The sequence below is a fragment of the Mustela nivalis genome (genome assembly GCF_964662115.1).
Source record: "Mustela nivalis genome assembly, chromosome: 1".
Classification (NCBI taxonomy): Eukaryota; Metazoa; Chordata; class Mammalia; order Carnivora; family Mustelidae; genus Mustela; species Mustela nivalis.
In genome coordinates, this window is record NC_139020.1 from 92,151,904 (window position 1) to 92,165,110 (window position 13,207).

The 13,207-nt window shown below is 38.5% G+C and overlaps 1 protein-coding gene across 22 annotated transcripts in view; it reads right to left on the reverse strand.

Moving 5' to 3' along the window:
- The window catches only part of PHC3 (polyhomeotic homolog 3), a 79,072-nt gene extending 66,458 nt beyond the window's left edge, over window positions 1–12,614 (reverse strand). For 20 of the 22 annotated variants that reach the window (XR_014314406.1, XR_014314407.1, XR_014314408.1 and 17 more), the window contains exons 1-4: window positions 12,413–12,462; window positions 9,372–9,537; window positions 4,921–5,076; window positions 3,254–3,331 (exon numbers count right to left, since the gene is read on the reverse strand). Coding sequence is in view for 8 of the 22 variants with exons in the window: in XM_082741947.1 (XP_082598073.1) it covers window positions 3,254–3,331; window positions 4,921–5,076; window positions 9,372–9,537; window positions 12,413–12,426 (414 nt within the window). In the remaining 14 variants the exon portion in view is untranslated. Of the gene's footprint in view, window positions 1–3,253; window positions 3,332–4,920; window positions 5,077–9,371; window positions 9,538–12,412 lie in introns of all 22 variants that reach the window. The other 2 variants (XM_082741949.1, XM_082741948.1) reach the window with 2 other exon arrangements.
- Between the last annotated feature and the right edge of the window lie 593 nt (window positions 12,615–13,207).

A 13,207-nucleotide genomic window follows, 5' to 3' on the forward strand; every position in this document is an offset into this window, starting at 1 on the left:
TTATGTCATTTTTACATGATTATCTGTCATAATTATCTATCATTTTTAGTAAATGACATCATTAAAAATAACAGTGATAAGTGAAAGGGAATGCACAATTTAAAATTTCATATACAATGTCAAATAATCCTCCAGAAAAGCTGTACCAAATACATTCCCACTGATAGTAAGTGAGTATATCTACTTTCTCACATCTTTGCCAACAATGGGTACTGGCTCAATGTTTTTCCTTGTTTTCTAATTTGTTATTTTTATATACATTTTTATATACATTTCTTTATTACTAATATGATAAATACGTTTTCACATGTTTAGAAGCCAGAAATAGTCTTTCTTTTGAAAATTACCTGTGCAGGTCTTTTGTGAATTCTCACTGTTTATCTCACCACTATAAAAGAGCCCTTGTTATTTCACAAATATAAGCTGGTCGACCTACAAGGTACAAATATATTTTGAACCATTTTGTGTTTTTTAAGTTTGTTGATGCTTTAACTAGTTTAGGGTTCATTTTGACAAATCAAATTTAACCAAATCTAAGTCCTGTTCCCTTATAGTACAGAGACAACAAACTAAACCCTCAGTCCCAACTAGTTTTATAGCCAAACAATCATAAAACCACCACTCTCACTACTGGTCGGTGTCTAGAATTAGTCTTTCTGTTTTAATGACGGAAGAAGAGAATGCTTGCATCCACTATGTACCTATATATTCAATTAACAACAGACTTCTCCAGTTTCCCGAGGTCGTAATCCACTCTTTAATAATATTCCATTTCCCTACTGGGATCCCACTTCTACTTTAAACCCGCGTTAATCTGGCTAAAAACTTGACAACCTACCATCTGGTCCTTTATTATACTAAAGGCTGGACCCTTCCCCACAGGCTTTCACTATTAATCTGGAACCCTACCTTGAAATAACCAAAACTGAAAATTACTAGACTGCCCCCTAACATGGGTCATTAGTATCATTACCTAGAGATTTCTGCTACTAGGTTCTACCCCGCTTTTGGAGACTGACCCATATTCACTAAGCTACCCTGGTATCATAATTTGGACAGCTAGTCAACTCCCTTGAGCTATTATTGAGCTGGGATCGAAAACAAAGCAAATATAATGCATTACTCCTTTTTTTTCCTGGACATCTGTTCTCCCTGCTTACTTCTTTTCCTCCACCAACCAGTCACAGGTTCTGGCACACTTTATCATATGAGGCTGCCTGGTTTATGACAAGCAGCACTAACAACATCATAAAAAATAAACACAATCACTGGAATTATAATTTCTGTGAAAGTCACATACATAAAATCATAATGAGAGAAAAACAGTTTAAAAGGATACCTTTTAATAATCTGAAAAATTAAAAAAACACCTCTTTATCCATATATACCCTAATGTTATTCCAGTATTTCCTAGAATAAAAAAAACTGTCTATAATTTTTTTAACCAGACCACAAATGTTTATGAATGCTTGCCTTAACTACCAATGAATGTATTAAAGAAAGACATGGCATCAATAATCATATTACAGTTTTTAATGCTTAGGGCTAGATTATACTACTGAAATTTTTTATTTTCTTCAGCCTAACATTTTCAAGTCATAATTTATTACCTAATTTTACATATTCCAGGATACTTCCATGCTAAAAAAGAATAGAATTTTTTAATTAAAAATGTCATGGCCTAGTTGGTTAAGCATCCAACTCTTGATTTTGGCTCAGGTCATGATCTCAGGGTAGTGAGATTGAGCCCCACAACAGGCTTGGCACTGGGCATAGAACCTGCCTAAGAGTCTCTCTCTCTCCCTCTCCCCTGCCCTGCCTTTCTCTGCCCCCCCCCCAAAAAACAAAGTCAGATCAATATCCAGAAAAATAACCATATGCATATATATGTGTATGTGTGTGTATATATATATATACACACACATACACATACATATATATAACATATAGCTATAGGTATCAAGTCAGGAAAGCCCAAACCCTTAGACAAAGAAATACAGCACAAGTTCATCTTCAATTTCTTAGCAATCTACAAACTAAACTCTATTAGAGTCAACTTTATAAATTATCAAAATATTATCCTCCTGGATCAGGAAAAAAAATCATAAGGATATGATTAGGTTAACTTAATGGACCTCAACCAGAGGCAGTTTTGCCCTCCAGGAAACATCTGGCAGGGTCTAGAGATATTTTTGGTTGTCACACTGAGGCAAGGAAGAAGGCCATAGCCTACTAGTAACCTAGAAGCTAGGCATGCCGCTAAGCATCCTATAACACACGGCACAGTCCCCCCACAAGAATTATGTGCTCTATAACAGCTACAGTGATGATGCAGAGAAATCTGGAATAGGTGATGAAATGTGAATATGGACTACACTGTATCAATGCTAAATTTCCTGAATCTGATTATTTTCATGTCGCTCTGTAAGAGAACAACTTTCTTTCTGGGAAATACATATCAAAGTATTCAGAAATAAAGGAACATGTCTCAACTTACCTGCAAATGGTTCAGAAAAAGATATGTCTATATGTATATATGTAGAGAGAAAGAATGAATGGTAAAGCAATGAGCCAAATGCTAACAACTGGTGAATCTGAGTAAAGAATATACAGAAATGTTTATTATTTTTCTAACTTAAAATTATATCAAAATAAAAAGTTAAGTATTATTATGCCTGAAAATTTCTTTCAACTGAAAAACTTTATACAATTTTCCAGTATATATGTGTAATAAAGCCAAGCAGATTTACTCCTTTCTCAAAATAAATTACATTATCTTGAATAGATACTTGTAAATTTGGTCAAGATAAGGAAGCATAAGCTGAAAAGTATTAATTTCTAAAATGTGAAGTGCCCAGAAAAACCTAGAAACATTTATGTGTCAAGGGTTAACATTCTTTAGTATATTATACTATATCACAGTAAATGCATGGCCTAATACCCCTTGCACTGTGTATTTCAGGCTTTCAACACACACTGAAAACTGCAAACATTTTGAATCACGTAAGATCTGAACGAAATCAATGGGAAAATATGTATAAGAAATAATACAAAAACATTTTTTTTAAGACTCAAATTTTCAGAAGCTTAATATTAGTTCTGGATTCTTGAAACTTACCACTTCTATTTCTAGGCACTTATTACTTAAGAAGCAATCAACAAAACGCAATAGCAACTTTGTAAACAGTAACAGTCACTTTTGGAAAACAGTAATTAAAATTTTTAAATCCAGGAAAAAAATTAGGGCACTTACAGATGTCTGGGACATACTTGACTGTTGTGTGACACTTCCTGTTGGGGATGTAGATGGTCTTCCACTGGACAAACTTGCCTAAAATAATAAGATCTTTATAACAGATCTATAAGAATCTAAAGTTAAAAGTTTTTGGTACCAGGATACCACAAAACCATGATAAAAGTCAAAACATCTCTTATAAACCAATCCATTTCACAGCCAACATAGATTAAGCTTTGGCCAAACAGATTAAGAGGAAAAGAAAAAGCTGAACGATGAAAACTGAGGACCCAAAGGCTAATCTTATTTTAATAGCTGCACCCATTGTCAGTCTTACTCAACAGCTCTCTTCTTTGAAGTGAAACCACCCATAAGAACATTATGAAAAAGAAATTGTAGCTACATGAAGTACCAGTGGGTTTCAGTTTCCTAACTTGTATCATGAACACGAGGTTATTTAGAAGTACATTAGGAAGAAGAAACAACAGCTGGGTGTGTGTTTCTAATAGAAATAACTCTTTTTCAGGTTTAGTCAACTGAGATCCTCCTTTAGTAAGAAGATGTAAGATTAAATCTCACATATAGGGGAACCTGGGTGGCTCAGTGGGCTAAACCTCTGCTTTCGGCTCAGGTCATGATCCCAGGACCCTGGGATCGAGCCCCGCATCGGGCTCTCTGCTCAGCGGGGAGCCTGCTTCCCTTCCTCTCTCTGCCTGCCTCTCTGCCTACTTGTGACCTCTCTCTGTCAAATAAATAAAGTATTTAAAAAAAAAAAAATCTCACATGTAGTTTTACTTAAATAAACAGAATAACAAAAATCTTTTTTAAAACAAGTATTTAATCATAAAATTATCCTGTTATCAGTAGGAAAAGTACGCGTAGGAAAAGTACGCGTGGATATTAGAAAGCTTCATGGATACTATTTTAGATAGAAAGTTTCTGGAGTGATACAGTATTAAGATTAAACATATTAAACACCTCTTAATAATGAAAAACAGCAGTGAGTCTAGAAAAGGAACACCTCTACTTTACCTCTTATAATTTCATGCAGTTCAATTTTTTTTAATGAATGTAAATTACTTATATTAAAAAAAAAACATTTTTCACTGAAATGTAAATACAGTTCATGTAACCTGAAGTATTCACTGTTGTACCTAGAATTTTATACACATATTCCTAACACTTGCACTGAATTTCTGCAGTGCAAATAAAAAGCAGTGGGACAAAACCTAGCGACAGAGCACCATATAAGACACAGCCATATTTGTTTCATTAACTTCTATTTGACCACCTATTAATTTCTTTAAGAAAAAATAATCAGGGGCGCCTGGGTGGCTCAGTGGGTTAAGCCGCTGCCTTCGGCTCAGGTCATGCATGATCTCAGGGTCCTGGGATGGAGCCCCGCATTAGGCTCTCTGCTCAGCAGGGAGCCTGCTTCCTCCTCTCTCTCTTTCTGCCTGCCTCTCTGCCTACTTGTGATCTCTCTCTGTCAAATAAATAAATAAAATCTTGAAAAAAAAAACTATCTAAAAAAAAATTTTTTCAAAAAAAAGAAAACATAATCATAGGACATTTAAGGATTCTGAAATAACTCCCAACGTATTTGTTTTCAGTGATTATCTGCTAAGAATGTCAACTTTTCATTGATGTTGGCCTCATAAACTCTCCAATTATGAAAGTCTTACCTGAACAGCAGCAAGGCTCTGCAGCTGGGAGCTGCTCAAGTGCTGCTGCTGCAGCGCGGCTGTGTGCAGCATCAAGTGCTGCTGCTGAGCGGCGTACATCTGCTGCAGGTACTGCGCAGCAGAGCTGGGCGGCCGGTGCAAGGCCTGTTGAATCACCTGTGGGCAGCCAATTGAACCAAGGTCAAACCTGGATCTTAACGTTCATCTGAACCATAAAATAAAGTATGAAAGAACAGGCAGTTGAAAATTTCACTGCTTTAATATTCAACGTCAAGTTTATTAACACAGTTCTCTCCTAGTTACACATCGCTGAGATGCACTAATCTATACAAATTACAATTATCCAGAAGAGACAATTCACCAAAGAACAGAAGAGCCAAATGAGCACTTGAAAAGATCTTCAATCTCATTAGTAGTCAAAATTTATAAATTAAAACAAGATACTATTCAGGGGACCTGGGTGGCTCAGTGGGTTAAGCGTCTGCCTTCGGCTCGGGTCATGATCAGGGTTCTGGGATCAAGTCCCACATCGGGCTCTCTGCTCAGTGGAGAGCCTGCTTCCCAGCACCCACCCTACCCACACCCCCCCGCCAGCTGCTCTACTTGTGATCTCTGTCAAATAAATAAAGAAAATCTTTAAAAAACAAAAACAAAACAGAACCAAGATACTATTCTCCAACTTTCAGATGAATAAAGATTTAAAAGAATACTACCACTAAATGGGAAAAAAGATATTCTCATAGTGTTAGTAAGTATGGAAACTGGTATAACTATTTTGGATAAAACTTAGTAGAATTCTGGGCCTGGGTGTAGAGGGAATATGCAGAACCCTACGGTAGTTACAAATAGTAACACAGAGGTGCCTGGGTGGCTCAGTTGGTTGAGGGTCTAACTCTTGATTTTGGCAGGTCATACATCATCTCAGGGTCTAGAGACTGAGTGCCGTGTCGGACTCTGCACTGGGAATTGAGCCTGCTTAAGATTCTCTCCCTCTCCCAACTCTCTCTCTCTCAAAAAAAATAAAATAAAATAAAAATAGCCCTGTAGATCCATTCTGCCCAGTATAGCAGCCACTAGCCACATGTGCCTCCTGAGTACTAACCAATGTAGCTAATGCAACTAAGAAAATTAGTTTTTGATTTTACTAAATTTTAATATAAACAGCCACATGTACTTCGGAGTTACTGTGTATTGAATATAGACATATCTACATTTACCGACAACACAAGAATTCCCAATATATTATTAGGTGAAAAGAGCAGATTACTAAATGGTATATAGAGTAAGATACCATTTTTATATTAAAATATTTAAAGGAATATTCAGAAAAACATTAAAAGACTCCTGAGAGGCAACTAGATTTAAGGTGATTTTTACCTTCTCATGTGTATTTTTCTTTAAATGTCTGGAAAAAAATCTGAGTAGTATTATATTAATAATCACATAAAATTATAAGGATGTTTCATGTTTTAAATTAATTTTTTACATGTTTTTTAAATGCCAGATTCCTTTCAACATAGAATAAAACTATTTTAACTAAAAAAAATTCCTGAAAAAGTGTCAATTACTGTATTTGTTAATGAAATATAAAATCTGAGCCTGAGACTTCATAAATAGATAAATGTAGGAAAGTCAAATAAATATTCTAAAAACAGAAAAATCCTTTATCCTTTATCTGTCCAAACCCGTAAGTCAGACTACACCAGTCCTCTGCAACCATGTCCCAAAGTCACATCATGCCCACAGCGACTCTTAAACAGCACAGAACCCTAACCTCAGCATCAACCAGAGTTTTCAGAGCTAAGGAATAACAGAGCCATAACCCTACAGCTTGAGGTCTGAGTCAGGATACCATGAGCCATAAAGCAATGAATCTCTTTATTCAAATTCCAAGAAAACATATTTCCTTGTGTTTACTTTCATGTATACATAGCTCATCTCTCCAACTATAGACTGCTAAACCTGCTACAGATTCTTATGACAAAATCAATGTAGGAGTTTGAACCTTAGTTGCAGAAGACTATAGACCAACATTAAGTGAAAGAGAATTATAATAGTATGCCTTTTTGGTCACGTAAATCTATATATGTTCTTTAAATTACGTAACAAAACTAAAATCAAATTGAAATAAGAAATGAGTAAACTATTTGACACATTTTTGTCAGAGTATAGTCATTTCTTATCATCAACATAGTCTTTCATTGTCATTCAACCACAGACTCATGGAAGAGAGACTCATTAAATACAAATTAAAGGTAAACTGCACTGTTCTTATATTGTTTCTCTAAAGAAATGAAAAGGGCAAAGAGTATTCACAGGAATGAAAACAAATGCCGGAAGGTATTAAAGAATTCCTTAGGTAATTCAATAAATATTGATTTGATTAAATTTTGGGGGTAACAATGATATGACTTCATAAGAACTAGTGTTAATACTATTTGTGAGATACATGTATATCTACACATTTCCAGTTAACACTTTATTTTTTTTTTTTTAAGATTTTATTTATTTATTTGACAGAGAGAGATCACAAGTAGGCAGAGAGGCAGGCAGAGAGAGAGAGGAAGGGAAGCAGGCTCTCCGCTGAGCAGAGAGCCCGATGCGGGACCCTGAGATCATGACCTGAGCCAAAGGCAGCAGCTTAACCCACTGAGCCACCCAGGCGCCCAACACTTTATTTTTTTTTTTTTTTTTTTTTAAAGATTTTATTTATTTATTTGACAGAGAGAGATCACAAGTAGGCAGAGAGGCAGGCAGAGAGAGAGAGAGAGGAGGAAGCAGGCTCCCTGCTGAGCAGAGAGCCCGATGCGGGACTCGATCCCAGGACCCTGAGATCATGACCTGAGCCGAAGGCAGGAGCTTAACCCACTGAGCCACCCAGGTGCCCCCAACACTTTATTTTTTATTAACACATCCAGCTTAGGTAGAAACTAGAGATCAAAACGGCACAGTAAAATACCACATTCCTGTGTCCCTTGCCTCAAAGAAAGGTGAAAAACATTAATAACACATTCCTCATTCCTGTCTGAACTTTTGCTGAACTCACTCAGCCTCCCAACAATTTTGATTCCACCCCATGGTAACTTCAGAATCCTAAACAACAAATAGCAATGGAGTGGAGAGAGGAATATCTTGCAAACAACTAAGTTATTTCAGAGTAGAATGAAATTATGGAGATTGTAGAAAGAGTAAGCAGGTACAACAACAAAAAAATAAAAACTCAGAGTGGTTAAAGGCACAACTCTAAAACCAGACAATCTACTAGCTATGTGAATTTAGGAAAAGTTATTTAGCCCATTTAAAACATCAGTCTTCCCACCTATAAAATGGAGATAATATCTATTTCACAGAGGTGTGCTGAGGATCAAAAGAGATAACCCACGTAAAGCGTTCATCAAATGCTTGGTACATAGCAACTGTTCAATAAATACTAAATATTATTATTGACTGGGTATATATATTGTGCCCCACACAGTTCTAATGCTTCCTTTAATCCTCATAACTGGGGTGCCTGGGTGGCTCAGTCAATTAAGGCTCTGATTCTTGGTTTCAGCTCAGATCATGATTTCAGGGTTGTAAGACTGAGCCTCCACAACCAACTCAATAAGCAGCTGGGAGTCTGCTTAGGAGTCTCTCTCCTTCACTCCCCCTTAGCTCCTCCCCTTGCTTGAGCTCATGCACTCACACTCTCCAGCGCTCTGTCTCTTAAAATCTCTCTCTCAAAATCTTTTTTTTTTTTTTTAAATCCTCATCATAACTAAGGAACTAGGTGGTCTTATCCTCATTTCAGTTTCCTGATGTGCAAAGAGATCACGCCCCTCATCCAACACTACATAGGTATTAATGATTAAGAAGATGGAATTCAAAGAGCGTATCAGACTGTAATGCCCATGCCCTTTTTATGCAATACCATATTGTCTCAACATCCGTTATTATAAAGATTAATTTTCTCAACCAAGTGAAGACCTAAAACTTTTCCTAGTTAAATATTCCCTTCCCCCTCGGCCCCCAGAAGCTTAAAATGGATCCTCCTACTTAGGTTCTTAGACCACTTGAGTTTTAAATGAACCTCTTAACACATCTACAGACCTGAATAGATCTTCCTAAGTCTATATTTTGGGTTCAAATACAAAGAACCCAGAAAAACCTAGAGCCATTCTACATATCAAGGCTGTAGGTTGAGTTTCTCCACATTGCAGCAGCACCTAGAGTCCTTTCAGCTATAAAACCTGACATATGGTTTTATATGCCACCTGCTGATAAATATAAGCCCTATCAATAGGATTATTAAATAACTTTTTTATTGTTTCAAACATTAACAATCCTAACTGTACTCATTTAGAGAATATCATGTGACTCATCTGAGGACATGAAACAATAGCTTCATCTGGCTTAAGAGAAAAGTAATGACATCCTAAGTCTCAGTCTACCACGCATTCTAACTGAAATACCTGTACGGCATGTCGGTCTGAGCCACTGTAGACAGAGATCTGAGGTTGCTGCATTCGAGAGGAGGAAGTGGTGATAGTGGTGGTGGTCGTGCTGCTGGTTGTTGTCGACACAGAAGATGTGCCAGGGTTTGGTTCACTATCCATAGCTGTACTGTGGTCCTTGAATCTGTTAGGTTACACAAAGGATTTGCATTGGCAAAAGCATTATTTCATGGGCTTTAAAGACTATTTAATTATTTCAAAGAAATAATCAGCAACAATCTAAATTTTTAAGACCCTCCCAAAATGGCATACATCGCACACAGTCACCATAACCACTTAGAAAGGAAAAGTACTTCGCAAATACGTAGCATATTTGATAGTTAATACCTACTAACTTTGCATTCAAATGATTCAGAATACGCAACTTAAATAAATCCTGGCCTAAACTTTATCTTTCCATTACTGAAAGATAAGTGAAACCAGAACAGGTTTATAAGAGACCACTAAACTACCTAAAAAAAACAAATGCTTAAGCAGCATCAGAGTACTTTAAAGTATTTTTTTACGTTCTTTTGTCCATACTAATCACAAATTAAAGTAATTCTTATCTATATATTAAAACAGGATGCCTAAGGACTTGTGTTAATTAGGTTATTTCTGGTTACCATATCCACTCTGCTTTAAAAACATGTTCTCTTATTAAATAATTTAAAAAATTGTTTTTTTAAGATTTTATTTTTTAAGTAATCTCCATATCTAACACGGGGCTCTAAGGGACACCTGGGTGGCTTAGTGGGTAGGGCATGTGACTCTTGACCTCAAGGACCTCTTGAGTTTAAGCCCAACACTAGCATAAAACTTACATTAAAAAAAAAAAAAAGGCAAATTGGGGTGCCTGGGTAACTCAGTGGGTTAAGCCTCTGCCTTCCGCTAGGGTCATGATCCCAGGGTTCTGGGATCAAGCTATGCCTGGGGCTCTCTGCTCAGTGGGGAGGCTGCTTCCCCACCCTCTCTCTCTCTGCCTACTTGTGATCTCTGTCAAATAAATAAATAAAATCTTAAAAAAAAAAAAAGGTAAAAATAGTAATTTTTTATTAACTCACACTGGCTTTTCCCTTATTAGTCTATAACATTGTCCTTACTACATCTAATAACTCTGATTATACTTATTAGCAGATTACTCTGGGAAATCAGAGAAGCACCTGACAACAATTTTCCCACTTCCCCACAAAAGTGTCTTTTCACAAAGAATTGCTCCAAATTCTGAAAACAGCACAATTATGTCACTTTCCCCACATATGAACAATAAAGTTCATAAAGTACATTTTTGTACCAAACTTTCTGATTTCTTCCCCTCCAATACTGCAAACTCACTTCACTATTGTGATATAAACTTCCACTTCACCTTGAATCTATATTTTAATTCAATCAAACAACATTGTATTTTAAGTCAATTCTGAAGCCCTTGAATTGTTAGAGAGTAGAACTGCAATAGTTTTGTAGAGTGAGAAATGCACCCGAATGGTGAAAAGCACACCTGTGAATACAACAGTCTTATCTGCCTTTCTTAACCCCTCTTTTCTTCTGAGAAACAAAATTTGACACACATCACATCAGCATCATTGACAAGAATGTAACAAGAACACTTTCTACTTCATGAAAAGACAAAGGAATTTGGTACTAATTATGCATGCATACGCTATTTCCATATGGTGTCCTTTTATGTACAAATATTCTTTGTTCTTTACATCATTTATATAAATAGTATTTATATGCTCCTCAAGGAATTAAAAGTAAAAAGAAAATTCAATTTAATAAAAAGTGAAAGGAAAACAGCTGACTTCACTTTTCTGATTAGTAAATGACTCACACATCTTTATGCTTCTCTGGGGTTTTGGTGTTTTTTTTATAGTTTTTCAAACTGCCTTCCCAATCATCAAATCACAGCATCATATGGCAACTGTTCAACATCATTCAGATTTAGTGGTAGATAAGGTAAAGTTTTTACCAAATTACTGGCTTCGTAACACTTATGAAACATGTAGCAGTGACATGCAAAAAGCCAACTTAAATTCTGGTCCTTTTAGAGTGGTATTCTATGCAATCATGTGGTCAAACTCAGACCCCATGGTAGGTATGTTCTGTAACAAACCAAAAACGGTCACAGATACTCCAAGTTCTAGGCACAAGTCTAAACATCAGTGAGTAGAACTGGTCAAACCACTGTACTGCATTTGGAGACCTGGCACAAAAGAACAATTTTGCTAACTCCACAGTGTGCGTAGTACTGTCTGCAAAATACAGCTGGCAGTCCTGGTGCCCAAGAGGCCTACCCAGGAAACACTAAGTTTGAGCAGCTAGCTAAGGATACCATCACACCACACCGCCACACAAGAATATGGCCCTCTAAGGGGGCATCTACACTGCAGCCAAAGACCCAGGGGAGACAGGGTCTTTCTTCTGGGGTATTTTCTGCCTAGCCAGACCCGCAGGAACATTTTTCCCCACCACCCTCCGCTCCAAGGCCCGCGCTGGGACATCTCCACGCCTCCCAGGGGAGGGCGGTGAGCAGCCTCGTCTCAGGTTCTCCTACCGAGGAGCAGTGGGTTGACGCCGGGGCGGGAAGGAGGGGAGCGCGAAGGAGGCCTGGCAGTGCCCGCCCAACCCTCCCCAGCCTCCGCGGGCCCCCGGCGCGGGCATCCGTGACAAGGCTGCCCTCGGGGCCCACTTGCAGGGATGACAGCGCCTGAGGAGCCCTCCGGGACTCAGCTCCCGGAAGACCCCAGCGATCGGGGTCCCTGGGGTGACTCTGCGCGCAGGGCCCGGCCGATTTGGGATCAGACCGCGGAAGGGGGGCTCCCGCCTGGAGGGAACTAGACCCTTACAGTTGGCCTCCGCCCCCCGATATGGGCCAAGCGGGATCCCCAAAGATAAGGAAGCTCTTGGGTCTCCCATTCCCTGCACTGCCCTCCAGAGAGCCTTGAGATTTCCCCTTAGGGGACATGTCGCTGCCCCACTCGCCCCCCGGTTACGACATCAGTCACCAGCAAGTCACTCACTCCGCTTCCGCCATCTTCTCTCCTCCATCACTAACACGGGCTGCGCATGCGCCCCCCGGCGGCCAGCGGAGGGGCGGGGTCGACTCAGCCCTGGGGCCTCCCAAGGTCACGTGGCGTCCTCGGCTTCCAATCCCCCCTCCCACCTGAGGCCTTGCCGGCTCTGGGAAGTAACCAGGTTTCCTTGTCTCCCGTCCACCCCTCGCTTTCTATTGCCTAAGGTCTCACTCTCGAGACGGGATCTGTAACCGAGATATGAAAAGTTGTGTTTAGACTGTTAAATTACATACTTAAAGAACAGCTCAAATATACAAAAGCCTATGTAAATTGCAGAGAGTGAGATGAAAGAAAATACAAGAAGACTGGATGCTTGGAGTTCAGTGGGAAAGGAAAAACTGTGGTGGTGCAGGGCTTGCTAACTGGGGCTCAGTGGAACTGTAGGTCCAAACCAGCAGTTCCTCTCTCAGGCTCAAAGATAGTTTTCCAGTCGCTGGTGAGGTTAAGGAATCACCCCGATTACCCTATGAGTATCATTCATGTCTACGACATGAATTTACTGAGCACTTGGTAGGGATTGCAAACTTGAATACGAGAGAGAAGTTTGCTAGTACGTTTTACTGTTCAGTATATATGCTAAGTCCTCTAAGGCAGAATGAGACAAAGAGGAGTATTAAAAAGTCCCTTCTTCCAGGAAATCCTAATTTGAAGACTGGGGAGAGTTTTGTAGAAATATCCCTGCAATATAAGTGTTCTGAAACAGATCCGTTAAGTGATTTGGAAACCTTAAGTTCACAGAAT